The 15,167-nt window shown below is 49.4% G+C and overlaps 1 protein-coding gene across 4 annotated transcripts in view; it reads right to left on the bottom strand.

The window, feature by feature from the left end:
• Window positions 1-15,167, bottom strand: part of LOC107395729 (probable C-mannosyltransferase DPY19L4) — a 50,615-nt gene that overhangs the window by 35,190 nt on the left and 258 nt on the right. For 2 of the 4 annotated variants that reach the window (XM_054736436.2, XM_054736437.2), the window contains exons 2-13: window positions 13,920-14,021; window positions 13,735-13,851; window positions 13,549-13,670; window positions 12,652-12,742; window positions 12,459-12,580; window positions 7,376-7,521; window positions 7,177-7,300; window positions 5,994-6,128; window positions 5,228-5,359; window positions 5,044-5,145; window positions 4,905-4,978; window positions 1,116-1,274 (exon numbers count right to left, since the gene is read on the bottom strand). In XM_054736436.2, the coding sequence (XP_054592411.1) occupies window positions 1,116-1,274; window positions 4,905-4,978; window positions 5,044-5,145; window positions 5,228-5,359; window positions 5,994-6,128; window positions 7,177-7,300; window positions 7,376-7,521; window positions 12,459-12,580; window positions 12,652-12,742; window positions 13,549-13,670; window positions 13,735-13,851; window positions 13,920-13,971 (1,376 nt within the window). In that variant the 5' untranslated portion in view covers window positions 13,972-14,021. Of the gene's footprint in view, window positions 1-1,115; window positions 1,275-4,904; window positions 4,979-5,043; window positions 5,146-5,227; window positions 5,360-5,993; window positions 6,129-7,176; window positions 7,301-7,375; window positions 7,522-7,613; window positions 7,748-12,458; window positions 12,581-12,651; window positions 12,743-13,548; window positions 13,671-13,734; window positions 13,852-13,919; window positions 14,022-15,167 lie in introns of those variants that run through there. The other 2 variants (XM_054736438.2, XM_054736439.2) reach the window with 2 other exon arrangements.

Raw genomic sequence — 15,167 nt, 5'->3', positions numbered from 1 at the left:
TCACCCTCCTCAGCAAAGCCATCATCATCATCATCATCATCATCATCACCACCCTCCTCAGCAAAACCATCATCATCATCATCATCACCACCCTCCTCAGCAAAGCCATCATCATCATCATCATCATCACCCTCCTCAGCAAAGCCATCATCATCATCATCATCATCACCACCCTCCTCAGTAAAGCCATCATCATCATCATCATCATCACCCTCCTCAGTAAAGCCATCATCATCATCATCATCATCATCACCACCCTCCTCAGCAAAGCCATCATCATCATCATCATCATCACCACCCTCCTCAGTAAAGCCATCATCATCATCATCATCATCACCCTCCTCAGTAAAGCCATCATTACACCCAGATGCGTCTAACATGAGCCGCCTCTCAGCTGAGCTCCAGACGGCAGGTTTCGGAGTCGGGGTTTTAGACGAGCAGCACTGAAACCGAGCAGCGACTAGAGTAGAGGAGAACGTAGCAAGCTGTGCCCTTGGACACTGGTCGTGCCGAGCTGCACCGGTCCGAGTTACTGAGTAGTGCCACTCGAAAACCAGCTTCATTTCCTGATATTCAGACATCTCTCCTCTGATTGGCTAACAGCAACACGACTATACCACTGACTGTCTGCTCTGCAACGTTGATGCTTCATCTCCACAAATAACACAAGCCTGGAGGAGTTCTGCTGTGAGGTGAAGTTGCTAATGCTAATGGGTAGCTTTTCCTGGACTAAACCAACAGCAGCTTCCCCGTCGTGAGCCCAGATGGGTGAGTGCATGAATGTTAGTGACAGGGTGACGTAGATGTGTCAGGATTTTCTAATCCTAGAGTTTCACCGTCTGTTTTCTATCAGAAGCTACTGCAGGAGGTGGGTGTAGGAGACTATCTTCATGTTCAGCCTGCATGAAACACCCAGAGTGACCCGTTAGTCAGAAATATCATTAAAAATGTTTTTTCAGTGAACTTGGTCTTTAATAACAGCTTTTTACGAGCTAATAATTAAGTGAAATAGAAAAACAAAATCATTTATCATTTAAGTTGAAGAACAACGTTTAAAAATACTGATTTAATCCTCCCAGTGTGAAGAAGCAGCTACTCCAGCAGGTGAGTCTCACCTGAGCCTCCTGTAGACGGTCTGCAGGGTGGACAGCAGACAGATGGACAGAACCAGGATGTAGAAGGGCAGTAGAGAGGTCTGCGTCAGCCGCAGAAACAGGTCCTGACCCGGTGTTTGGAGCTCGTCGTGGCACAGGAGAAAGTTGGTGACAAAGTCTCTGAAACACAAAGGAACCACTTTAAACTGGCTGCAACAAGACGGAACCAGACTCAAGAACCAGACTACAGGTAGTCATCATCACTCTGGTGAAATCACATCTGACCCATCCCCATGGGGAGCAGCGAGCTGCAGCTCAGGAGCCATTAGGGGGTTTAACCCCCGATCCAAGCCGAGTGTCAAGCAGGGAGGCGTTGGTTTGCACGGGTCTTTGGTTTGACCCGACCGGGACTTGAACCCCGACCTCCCAGTCCCAGGGCGGACATGCTGCCACTAGGCCACTGAGAAGATGCTAAAAAACCAGACTAAATATGTGGTCTAGAGGCTCGAGTGTTCCCCCTGGGACTGGGAGGTCAGGGTTCAAGTCCCGGTCGGGTCAAACCAAGGGAGATGTAATTTCTCCAGGGTGTAATGATTACTAATGGGAATCAAACTGGGGAACCAGACTAGTAGTACCTTCAGGGTTAAATTAGCGAGAAAGCCACGAGGCGTAGGTTGGGAGTGGAACACAAACGCGCGTTTACGCATTTAAGAAAATGTAAAACGAAATCATCTTGGCAAGTTACAGCGGAGAGGAGTGGTTTGTGGTCCGGACATGCAAAGAAGAAACGATCTCCTGTAGCACCTCTCCAGATAAAAACCACGAGGTGCTCCACAAGAACAGAAACGTAAAACACATACAACTGGGAAAAGTAAAAAAGTGAATCAAAATGAAGAAAGAGAAAACGAATAAAGGAGGTAATCAGTGGATCTCAGGAAAGGCAGGATGAGGGGAGGGAGGTGATGAAGGTCCCACCAACAGGTGAGTTTAAAGGAGACCACTGAGTCCCCTGATCTCAGGCTCAGGGGCCACAGCAGCACCTTTGGTCTTTAAGTCACGTTCACTTAGAAAGCACTTACAGCACACGTGTCGGAAGACATCAAATCCCAACCGTAACAAAAAACCAGATACAGAGAACCATAAAAGACCACACGTCCAACAAACACATCAATAAAAGCCAGAACTACGAAACCTCAATAATGATCAACATCCTCCAGGACGGGTGAGGATGAGCCCGAAGAGGAAACGTGGGTCCCCCTTCCCACGGGCTCACCACTCGTGGGAGGGGCCAAAGGGGTCGGGTGCAGTGTGTGACGGGTGGTAGTCGAGGGCGGGGGCCTTGGCGGTCTGATCCTCGGCTACAGAAGCTGGCTCTTGGCACATGGAACGTCACCTATCTGGTGGGGGAGGAGCCTGAGTTGGTGTGTGAGGTTGAGAGGTTCTGACTAGATATAGTCTGGCTCACCTCAACGCATGGCTCTGGCTCTGGAACCAGTTTCCTTGAGAGGGGTTGGACTTTCTACCACTCTGGAGTTGCTCCCACTGAGAGGCGCCGAGCATGGGTGGGCATACTAGTTGCCCCCCATCTTGGTGTCTGTACGTTGGGGTTTACCCTGGTGAATGAGAGGGTAGCCTCCCCCCGCCTACGTGTGGGGGGAGGGGTTCTGACTGTGGTCAGTGCTTATGCACCAAACTACAGTTCAGACTACCCACCCTTTTTGGAGACCTTGGAGGGGGTGCTGGAGAGCGCTCCTTCCGGTGACTCCCTCGTTCTGCTGGGGGACTTTAACGCTCACGTGGGCAACGACAGTGAGACCTGGAGGGGTGTGGTTGGGAGGAACGGCCCCCTGATGTGAATTCGAGTGTTTTGTTATTGGACTTCTGTTCCAGTCATGGATTGTCCATAATGAACACCATGTTCAGACATAAAGGTGTCCATATGTGCTCTTGGCACCAGGATACTTTAGGCTGCAGCTCGATGATCGACTTTGTTGTTGTTTCATCTGACCTGCGGCCGCATGTCTTGGACACTCGGGTGAAGAGAGGGGCGGAGACATCAACTGACCACTACCTGGTGGTGAGTTGACTCAGATGGTGGGGGAGGATGCCGGTCAGACCAGGCAGGCCCAAACGTTTCGCGAGGGTCTGCTGGGAACGTCTGGCAGTCTCCCGTCAGAAGGAGCTTCAATTCCCACCTCCGACAGAACTTCCAAAATGTTCCGGGGGAGGCGGGGGACATTGAGTCTGAATGGGCCCTGTTCCGTGCCTCCATTGTTGAGGCGGCCGACCGGAGCTGGGGTACCAGGCCCTCTGATACGGGCTGTTAGGTCCCTGTAAGACTGGTGTCAGAGCTTGGTCTGCATTATTGGCAGTAGGCCAGACTTTGCTCTTTGCAGATGATGTGGTCCTGTTGGCTTCATCAGAACGTGATCTTCAGCTTTCGCTGGAGCGGTTCGCAGCCGAGTGTGAAGCAGCTGGGATGAGAATCAGCTCCTCTAAATCTGAGACCATGGTCTTGATTCGGAAAAGGGTAGAATGCCTTCTCCGGGTCAGGGACGAGGTCCCGTCCCAAGTGGAGGAGTTGAAGCATCTCGGGGTCTTGTTCACGAGTGAGGGAAAACTGGAGCGTGAGATCGACAGGTGGACTGGTGCTGCGTCTGCAGTGATGTAAAAAGACTTATTCCCATCTGATCTCACAGCTTTCTTCAAAGCATCAGTCAGCATCCATTTAGAGAAGTTTGTCTGTTCTTCTGCAATCCTGCCTGAGAGCACGAGTCCGCCCGACTCCCAGAGAGGCCACACATGCAGCCTGGGAGGAGATTACATCATCAGCAGCACCCTGGCTAGATGAGCCGAGGCTTTGGCACTAGTGGTGGGAGGAACCAAACACGAGGCCGTAACCCAGGCTGCCGTCTCCCATTAGCAGTCAGCAACCAGATCCCACACGTTCACACCAGAAGCCGGCACCAGGACGCGCGTCCCTGCCGTGACAAATTCATTGGTGTAGTGTTGAGGGCTCTATATACCAGGAGGAACGTCTAGCCCCTTCATGCTGACAGATGTTTATATGAAGCCTGGTTTATGCTTCTCCGTCAGCTCCGCAAGGGACAGACACGCACGGACGGACGGAAGCGTTTTGCTCTCATGCTTCTCCGTCTCCTGGAGAGTGTTGCAAAGCAATTCCCCTCCAGGACAGCAGAGGGCGTAGCGCTGTTCTGTGGTATCCTGTCATGCATCGGTCCAAGATCGTGTGTTTATATTGTGTTTTTGTGTATATAAGAGACTTTTAACACGGACATATCTGTCTCTCATCCTCCCACCTCTTCATGCGCTCCCCACCTCTAAACCCACGTTTCCTGTCATTTCCGTCCACAAATAAAACGCTTGCTGCGCATCTTTTCACTCCTCCAGTCACGGGAGGATGAAACGTTCATATTTTTAGAGTTTTTTCGCGAGGTATTCTTCAAGCTTCTCCGTGTCTGTCGCTAGTTATCCTCGGCTCTCTTTGCAATGGCGGCGCTGTAAACAACAGCGGCGTCCTGACCAATCACAAGCTTGCGTAATCCGTCTCGTTCGACGGATGTTTAAAAAAGTGGGCTCGACTCCGTACGTACTTGCGTGCCTGCCGGAGCCCTACGCAGGGGCGGGTAATGGCGGTGCGTGTCTCCGCACTGACGCAGACAGAGAAGCATGAATCAGGCTTAAGTCCTTCATGTTCCTTCCCCGGTGTATAAAAGCAAAATGAACCAGTTTTTATTATATAGAAATAAAAAGACACAGACTAGAGAACCGGTCTGAGGCTTTACTCACGACGTCGCCTTCAGCCCAAACTTCACCTCCAGGACCTTCAGCAGGAGGTGGCTTCCAGCTGCAGGCAGGAGTTTCTGAGGGAGAGAGCGGTGGGGCTCATCATTCAGCTCCTAGTCTAGCTCCTTCAGTCCGACTTTACCTTCATGGAATAAGAGAAGGTGATCCCACAGGTGAACACCAGGTGCAGGTGTAGGAGGAGCTTCAGCAAGCGGGCAACAAATGGACCCATTTTCATTCTTCTCTGAAACACAAACATTTCATCTGATTGCTTCACATCCAGGTCAGTTTGAGTGATTAACCTGTGGGCGGGGCTCTAACACTACCTGGAAGTACCTCGCCAGCATGAAGCCTATCAAGAGGCTGAGTAGAGGTGAGCTGAGCAGACAGGAGTTCTGAAAGTGGAACAGGTAGACCAGAACCAGCGAGCTGAGGTAAATCTTCTGAACGTGGTCCGTCTGAATGCAGGATGGGACACAGGAAGTCAAAAACAGCTGATTACAGGTCTCAAGTAAGAACAAATGCCTTGTAAGTCGAACTCTGGGGGAAAAAACACAGGTGTGCCATTTTCAGGAACTAGTAGTGAGTCAGGCAGCAGGTTAGGGAGTCTGACTTTAGCACATCTCTCCTCTGATTGGCTAACAGCAGCAGTTAACGGGGGTGCGTGGGTCCACCTTTGATGCTGGTGTCCACATCCAAATTTAAGCTGGGGGGGGGGGGCTCTGTGCTGTCTTCTCCTGGAACACCTTAGGCCTATCCTGTCCCTGAGCTCCTTCTAGTGGGCGGGGCTTCTGTCTGCCAGTGTGTTGGGGGCTCTTATGTCTGGGGAGGGTGTTGTGGCATCTGCTGGCTCACTCCCAGTTGCCACCTCGTGGGACCCGAGACCTCGCCGCTATGCTCTCCTGGGCGTTGGCGCGACTGCTGGCTTTCCTACAGCGACAGAGGTCTGAAACGAGCGACTCCTTCTGGAAGGTACTGAAACTGTCAGGACAAAGCTGCTGGGATGCTTTCTGAGACCAGAGACCTGTTAGTGTAAGAATCCTTTAACGTTAGCTAGTGCTTATTAACCAGAGTGGACAGCAGGAGCCTTACCTTCTTCTGAGGGACCAGGTCCAAAGAGTCCATCAGCAGCAGGCAGAGTCCCTGGACAAACAGGACGTAGTGGGCGTGTTCCCAGAGCAGGAGGAAGGTGAAGGTGGAGATGCTCATGGTGAGAGAGCAGAACATCTGCAGAGAAACATCCAGACATACTTTCATTTCCACTAACTGGACATCAGAGCTCCTGTCTGGACCAACCACAACCTCTCTGAGCGTCCAGAAACCCGGGATGGGGTCAACCCGAACCCAGATGAATCATTCATGACAAGCCAAACTCGACATTAGCAGCTTTTATTTTGAAATGGCAGTTTTGTTGAGGTTGTTCTGCAGGAAGACAGGAGGGACTGATAACGAGCTTCTAGGAGGTGTGAGGATGGCTTCTTCTACGAACACCAGACTCAGCAGAAGGGTTAGAAGAACTAAACGCTCCTGGACCGTGGCACCACCATCGTGCACCGGAGGTGAAGCCCTCCGGGAGAGTGGGAGACTTAAGACCTGGCATTAACTCGCTGGGTTTCTGTGTGTGTGTGTGTGTGTAAAGCGCTCCATCAATACAACCGAGTCCTTCACTCGGACTTGTTGCCTTGAGGGTGAAGGACTAGCGCTGGTTCACTCATGCAGATTCCTGGGCTAACCCTAACCAGACCTCATGTAGAGAAGAAACAACTGCAGCACCTTTACCTGTGCCTGGCCAGGCACACCTTTACCTGTGTGAAGGCTTCTGCTGAAGCTCTTGGATAGCTTGGCACTGCGCCGAGCTGCATGCATGCTGAGGTTCGTTACTGACTGCAAATCCCTGCCTGAGAGCTCTTTTCTCAGCTAGCAAGGCCTGCTTTGACCAGACTCTCTTGACGGCCAGATGAACATGACCATCAACACCAAACGCCTTCGACACGACCTTCCAGAAGGGAGGAGTGCTGGCTTCTAATTTGTTGAAGCTAAACGAGTCGAAGCAGTTGTGCTGGGTGCGTGCGACGCCTCGACCAGCCTTGGGCTTGAATTGCCTCAGGTCACTATGAAGAGCATCTGGCAGTGATTTTTATTGTCTGGCTCTGCGTTTTAGTATTGGTGGTTTTAATGTGTGTTATTTCCTGGACAGCGCTTCGGTCAGCTCCCGTGCGGCGTGTTCTACGGGCTTTAGACATAAACATGGTATGGAAACTCAGGAACGACCCACCTCAGCAGCGGAGCTCATGTTGGTGATCAGGAATCCTGTCAAAGCTGCAACCTGACAGGAAAAATACGGGACGGCCCAGTTGTCCCGGAGAGGAACCGCTTGGACCACTTTGCTTACGTCCTGTCTGCAAACAGGCAGAAAGAAAACAAGCATGGGTGGAACGTCAGCTCGGGCGTCAGAGACACAGGACTCCTCCTACCTGTTAACCAGGTACCAGGACACGGTCAGCACTCCAGCCACCCAGGTTCCACTCATCATCCAGCTGCACACAAACAGAGCGGTGACGCAGAAGGCCTGCAGGCCCAACACCGCCCCGAGGTAGAAGTAGACGGGTTCTACGTAGTCCTGGTCCACAAAGAACAAACAGGATCAAAGCTGAAGTTCCTCCACCAACACCACCATTCCACCTGTCCTTGGACAAATGATCTGCTGCTCACTATCGGCCGACCGATATATCGGCTGGGACATCGTTGGAGGGTGGGTGTGAGGGGTCACAGCTGCTTCCGACTCGTTTAGCTTCAACAAATTAGAAGCCAGCACTCCTCCCTTCTGGAAGGCCGTGTCGAAGGCGTTTGGTGTTGATGGTCATGTTCATCTGGCCGTCATCAAGAGAGTCTGGTCAAAGCAGGCCTTGCTAGCTGAGAAAAGAGCTCTCAGGCAGGGATTTGCAGTCAGTAACGAACCTCAGCATGCATGCTTTAGCAAAGGTGTGCCTGGCCAGGCACAGGTAAAGGTAAAGGTCCAAAATTATTTTTAAAAGCCGATAAAAATCAAAAACACTCGGCTCCTTCTCCACTGTTGCACCCGAGGCGAGTAGCCAACAAGCTCAGCCATGCTCCTCATCTGGAGGCAGCACGTTTTGCTGCAGCTTAGCATAAAACAGCGTTCTATGCTAGAACCTTCCTTTTACTCACATAGTTTGCACTGTTTCATGTATAGTTTAGGTTTCGTGGTAGCGTGCTTCACTTTGTGTTTTTTAACTTGAACTCAAACTCAGGCGGCGTTGCAGGGCGCTGGAAAGAAGGTGGAAAAAGGACAAGCTACTGATCTCACAGCAGCCTCTGATGGACGCCCTTGACCCGTATCAGAGAAGTGTTGGATCAGCCAGGAACAAATACTCTGCTTGCATAATCTCTCAACACCAGGGTGATCAGCATACACTTTATAGCACTGTCACCTCCATCTTGTCCATAACTGAACCTGGTAGTGTTGATCCCTCTGTGTCGTTGTGTGCTGAGCTCCAGACCTTCTTTCTTCACAAGGTCCGCGACATTAGGGATGGTCTTGTGCAACCAGGATCTGGCTGTCCTGATGGACCACCAGAACCTCCCTCATTCTCTAACTTTACTCCCATATCTCTTAGTGAATTGTCAGATCTGATTGGAAATATGAAACCAGCAGGTTCTCCCGAGGACCCTCTCCCCCTGAGGATGGTGGGTGAGATCATCCCTGTTTGGGCCCTGCCATCTTAGACATTTTTAACTCTAGCTTGGCTACTGGGGTGTTTCCTACTTCTTTTAAAAAGGCGGTTGTGCAACCAATAAAAAAAAAACTGGTTTAGATGACTCAAACCTTGCAAACTTTCGGCCAATCTCCAAATTACCGTGTTTGTCTAAGGTCCTTGAAAAGATTGTCTATTCACAGATTACAGCACAGCTTTTCTCTGGTTGGTGTGTTCCAGTCTGGGTTTAGGCCACTTCACAGTACCGAATCAGCCCTTCTTCGCGTGACCAATGACATCCTGGTGGCTTCTGACTCTGGGTCGCCTGTTTTGCTCCTACTATTAGATCTTTCTGCAGCGTTTGATACCGCTGACCACGATATTTTGCTGGATAGACTTGAGTCATGGGTGGGGCTAAGGGGTATCTCACTTCAGTGGTTCTGCTCATATCTGTCAAACAGGGTTTTCAAGGTCCAGTTGGGTAATTGTTCCTCTACATTCCTTCCACTTCCATGGGGAGTCCCGCAGGGATCTGTGCTTGGGCCTCTCCTGTTTTCAATTTACATCCTCCCCCTGGGTTCCATCCTGAGGAAACATGGCCTGGGCTATCATATTTATGCAGATGATTGCCAGATCTACCTGGCTTTGAACAAACCAGGCTCCCTCTCTCTTCTGGACCAATGTTTGGCTGAAGTGAGGGTTTGGCTTGCCAACAATTTCCTGAAGCTGAGTGATTCTAAGTCTGAGGCACTCCTGATGACCCCTAACAAAACCACACACGTATCTTCTGATTTGGACACTCTCCCTTATGACCTCAAGCAGTGTGTTACCAACCTGGGGGTGAAACTGGATACACGCTTTTCCATGGGCCCTCAGATTAACGCAGTGGTCAGATCGTGTTTTTATCAGCTGCGCAGACTAGTCTGCTTAAAACCGATCCTGAAACGAGCGCACCTGGAATCCGTAATTCATGCTTTTATCATCTCTCGACTGGATTATGCAAATTCCATTTTAATTGGTTTGCCTGCCTCCGCTCTTAACAGGCTTCAGGTCGTACAGAACGCAGCAGCCAGGATTTTAACAAACACCCCTAGAAGAGACCATATCGCACCTGTACTGGCGCGGCTCCACTGGCTACCCGTAAACTTCAGAGTCAAGTTTAAAATCCTGACTTTTGTTTTTAAGGCCCTGAACGGTCTGGCTCCGGATTACCTGTCGGATCTTGTGACTCGTTACGTTGCAAACCGGGCGTTGAGGTCTGCTGATTGCCTGCTGCTTCGCGTTCCATCAATGAAATACAAAACGCGGGGGCAGCATGCTTTTGTCTACGCTGCTCTGACACTCTGGAATGCTCTTCCTCTTTCGGTGAGGCTGGCACCATCCCTCCTCCGGTTCAAGTCGCTGCTTGAGGCTCACTTTTAAGACCAGGCATTTTTAAATCCGTGACTTTTATTATTTTATTATGTGTCTTTTATTGACTGTGATTATCTGCCTTGTTGTGTATTTTATTGTTGACCGTGTTTTGTTTTATATTGTGTTTTTACTTTTTATTCTGTACAGCACTTTGGTCGGCTGCCATGCCGTTTTTAAATGTGCTTTATAAATAAAGTTGGTATGGTATGGTATGGTATCTCAGGCTAACAGAAAGCTCCGTGGAGGTTCCCTAGATCTGGTACTAACCCACAACCAGGATGTAGAGAAGCAGAGCGCTGATCCAGGAAAAGTAATCTACCAGATCACTATCAGACCTTCACCATGCAGCTGCGTACTTATAACACGCAGATAAAAGGGCACGTCATCAGTGATAATATGAACAGTTCCCATGTCCTGGGTGCTACTGTCGAGAGGCTAGCTAACCTCCCAGCACAGTTAGCCCCGGACTTCAAATCTCAGAGCAGATGTGACGCGTTTGCATCTTTTTTCACTGAAATAATCACAAACATCAGATCAGCCATTCATTCCCCTACATCAGCTAACACAACCAGACCACCGACACAGCAACAACCTGGCCACAACGCCAGCTTTCAGCCTGATTAGTACTAAAACACTGGATGACGTAGTAAAGACCCTACATTCCTCTACCTGCTGTCTGGACAGCCTGCCTACTAACTTCTTTAAATGTTTTTAGAGGCCTGAAAGCTGAGGTACTGGAAACTGTTAACTGCTCTTTAACATCAGGTCTTTCTCCTAAACCACTGAAAACTGCTGCTGTGAAACCTTCTAAAGAAGAGGAAACTAGCTCCTCAGTGTTGAACAACTACTGACCCATCTCTTATCTCCCTCTGATGGAAACATCATTGCAAAGGCGGTACTGATCCAAATAAACAACTGTTTAGAGTCAAATAACATCATGGACGGTCTTCAGTCAGGCTGTAGACAGCACCACAGCACAGAGACGGCACTGATCAGGTATTAAACGACATTCGTCTCAACACTGATTCAGGTAAAGCATCTGTCCTGATGATGCTTGACCTCAGTGCAGCTTTTGATACTGTGGACCACGACATCCTTCTGGACAGACTCAAACTGGGTGGGACTATCAGACACAGTGGTTGGCTGGTTCCAGTCCTATCTGAAACACAGGGCTATGTTGTCTCTATTAGAGACTACCAATCATAGCTGATCACCAGGACATGTGGGGTCCCCCAAGGCTCAACCCTAGGACCACTACTCTTTAATCTCTACATGCTCCCCCTGGGTCAGGTCATACTTAACAACAAAATCTCCTATCATAGCTATGCTGATGACACCCAGATCTACCTAGCCCTATCACCTAGTGACTGTCGTCCACTGGACTCACTCTGTCAGTGCCTAGAACACGTAAACGACTGGAAGCAGTCAAACGTCCTTCAGCTAAACAAAGACAAGACTGAAGTTTTTGTCTTTGGCAACAAGAAGGATAGGATGGATGTTATTGCTCAGCTGGACTCCAGGGGAATAAAGACAAAGACCCAGATGTTGGTGTTATCATTGACTCAGACCTGAGCTTAACTGGACACATTAAGGCTAGAACTAAATCAGCGTTTTATCACCTTCATCAAACATCAAGAGTCAGAGTCTCATGTCCAGACCAGACCTAGAGAAGCTTATTCATGTGTTCATCTCCAGCAGGCTGGACTACTGCAATGGTCTCCTAACTGGTCTTCCCAAAAGCTGTGAAGCAACTGCAGCTTGTGCAGAGCGCTGCTGCTAGAGTCTTAACAAGAACCAGGAGAACGTTAACAGCTCGCTTTTAGACCGACAGACTCCGACAGGGGGGGGGGGGGGGGGGGTCTATCACTGCCGCTCTCGGTCCGCCAGGCCACGCTCCTTCAGAAGCATTTCCTAACAGGACGTGTGGATGACATACGTCTCCACCCATGCCCTGACTCCACCCATGCCCTGACTCCACCCATGCCCTGACTCCACCCATGTCCTGACTCCACCCATGCCCTGACTCCACCCATGCCCTGACTCCACCCATGCCCTGACTCCACCCATGCCCTGACTCCACCCATGCCCTGACTCCACCCATGCCCTGACTCCACCCATGCCCTGACTCCACCCATGTCCTGGCTCCACCCATGCCCTGACTCCACCCATGCCCTGACTCCCACTTTAATAAAAGAACTTGAATCTGGTTTTTTTCTATTGTTCTGAAACCGTTTGCACATTGTTAACCCCAAAAACCCCACATGGGCCTCTACTTCTGACCCACGCCCGAGGAGCAGTGGGAAATGTCAGGGTTCAGGATCTTGCTCAAGAGCACTTCAACACCTTGGCTGTGGGGCCATGCATCAGCCACAGCCACCTGTTTTATCTGTGTCTGGAGTTATGGACCTCTAACAGGTCTTCTGCTCACCTGGCCACCCGAGACTCTGTAAATGAAGCTGAGGATGAGCTCCGGATACAGAAAGAAACGCTCCACAGAGTTTATCGTCTGCCCCGAAACAGTCCCGTTGTCGACCAGCAGCTGGTAAAATCCTGGAAAACAGCAGAGATCAGTTTTCAGTCCAATCAGAGCTTCTGCTGGAGCAGAAGAAGAAGACCAGCACCTTCTGCAAAGGAAGGAGCCGCCAACATTTGCTTGTAGAAGTGATAATAAAGACCGCTACCCCCCTGGAAGGAGAGCTCCCGCTCCAGCTCCTGAAACACAAACACCAGGGTCAGAACCAGAACCTCAGAGGCATCCATTCATTCGTGAATGGTGTTAATAATAAAACAGAAAGAACCTCCTCAAAAAGCCAAGAGAAGACCTGACACAGATCACCACACCCGGACAGAACCAGAACACCCTCTAAGACTTCTGGGCCTCATTCATCAAACGTTCCTAGAGATATTCCTAAACCCCTTCCTATGAACGAAGTTCCGAATCTCCTCACAAACGGTCAAAATCCTGATGTATGAAAGGTGCGACGGCCTCTCGTACGTAGGTTCCTCTGCAATTATCCGTCCATCCGTTTTCAGCCGCTCATTCATTCATTCATTCATTTATGTAACGTATCAAAGGTCAAATGTTCACCATAAGAAGGACCAGACAGTAACCCAGCATGCAGAGGGAGGGTTATGAACTACTACAGGAACGATATTCATAACAGCCATCACCGCCTCAGGCACGCCCTTCAGCATTCATCCTGTCACCTGCAGCTCAGCTTCCTAACCCTAACCCTAACCCCGTAGAGGACATGGCAGAGACGTGTCCCGGGCCTGTCCCCCAGGCAGAGACCTACTTTAAAGGGACTTTCTAACAGTTTCAAACTTTTCTGTGACAAGGAGAGGTCAGAGGTCATGAAAAATCCTGTTTTTAAATTAGGGTTGGACCAAAGTCCCCGTTCCTACCGTGAGAGGACATGGACAGCCAGGGACACAGGAGGATGAGTATTCTGAGTTTGGGTTCTAGCAGGTAAATACAGAAACTGCTACCAGTTCACATAATGGACCTGTACTCCCACCTGTCGGGCCGAAAACCAGAACTTCCGGTCGTGATGTGCAGACAGGAACACGGCGTAAAGGGTTCCACATGCCATCGCTGCCAGGAGCCCAAAAAGTCCTCTCACCAGATGCTGCACAACACCTGTCCAGGAGCAGAGACACCTTAGACACCGTCAGGGATCCTGGGCTGAACCTAAGGCGTTTACCTGCAGCAGATCTCCGATTGGACGACTGGACTCGTTCTGACTTTTCCTCTTGACCATCTTCTCGGACTGCACTTCCGGACACGCCTCCTAGCTCGTCTGTCTCCTCAGCGGCCTCACCTGCTCAGGTGGACTAGAGTAAGACCCCAGGTGAGCTCCTGGTCGTGTCGGTGCTGCAGATAACTTACGTTTGTTACTTCCTGTAAACGTTTCTGGTTTCCGACATCTGAGCGGAGTCATGACGCGACGAAGGAGACGCAGACAGGAAGTGGACGTGCTCTAAAGGACCGCTGGACAGGTTTTGTTTTTTTATTAGTGAACATCAATCACATTACGTTGTAACGACAAGCAAAACTCAACAAAAACAAAAAGAACAACTCAGTAGATAAACCAAAACCTTACAACTAGACCATTAGAAATGTTCTAATCAGCAGAAACAACCGGATTTATACGATTAACAAGACACGATAAGAAATACATAAATAAATACAATATTAATAATAATAATAATAATAATATATAGTTAAAGACAGAGGACCTTAGTTCACAGCATCTTCAGCCTGTAGAGTCTTTACCTTTTTAAGAGATTTGCAAAATAGAATAAAATCGTTTTTTTAAAAAGGAAAGTTTGGCTTCACTTTCATAAAACGATGGGGTAATCGGAAAGTCGCAGGTTCGAGCCCCGCTCAGTCTGTCGCTGTCGTTGTGTCCTTGGGCAAGACGCTTAACCCACCTTGCCTGCTGGTGGTGGTCGGAGGGACCGGTGGCGCCAGTGCTCGGCAGCCTCGCCTCTGTCAGTGCGCCCCAGGGCAGCTGTGGCTACATCGTAGCTCATCCCCACCAGGGTGTGAATGTGTGTGTGAATGGATGAATGACTGATTGTGTTGTAAAGCGCCTTGGGGGGTTCCAGGACTCTAGTAGGCGCTATATCAAATACAGACCGTTCACCATTTACCATAAAACGGCATTTGTGAATAAAAAATTTCCCAAAAATGATCAAATTGTCAACAATGAATTGAATCTGATTATTTTTTCTATACACCCAGCTTGAATAGTATTATATGTGAATAAGAGGGTATTGTAACTGTTTCTGAATAAAAGCCAATAAATCTGACCAAGATGTATTTACCGACTTGCAATCATAGAAAAGGTGTTTCACTATTACATAGGACACATACATGATCTTGTATATTAAATCTGATATTTAAAAACTCTTTACATGGATATATATTATTAATCGTTTTAAAGTGAACTTCCTTCATTTTGGGGAGAAGAGGATAAGAAAGGAACTCTGTTCTTTGAGAGAACCGGAGACAGAACTTCCCTTCTGACAGGAACAGGGAATAACTTGTCTGACAAGACTGCTCTAAGGTAAGTTATTACATTTACGGTCTGTAAAACTCGAATCACCTAGAGAGAATACAGGAAGCTTGTTC

Source organism: Nothobranchius furzeri, chromosome 19, assembly GCF_043380555.1.
Source record: "Nothobranchius furzeri strain GRZ-AD chromosome 19, NfurGRZ-RIMD1, whole genome shotgun sequence".
Lineage (NCBI taxonomy): Eukaryota > Metazoa > Chordata > Actinopteri > Cyprinodontiformes > Nothobranchiidae > Nothobranchius > Nothobranchius furzeri.
The sequence above is the reverse complement of the archived record's forward strand: the minus strand, read 5'-3'. Positions and strand labels throughout refer to the sequence as shown.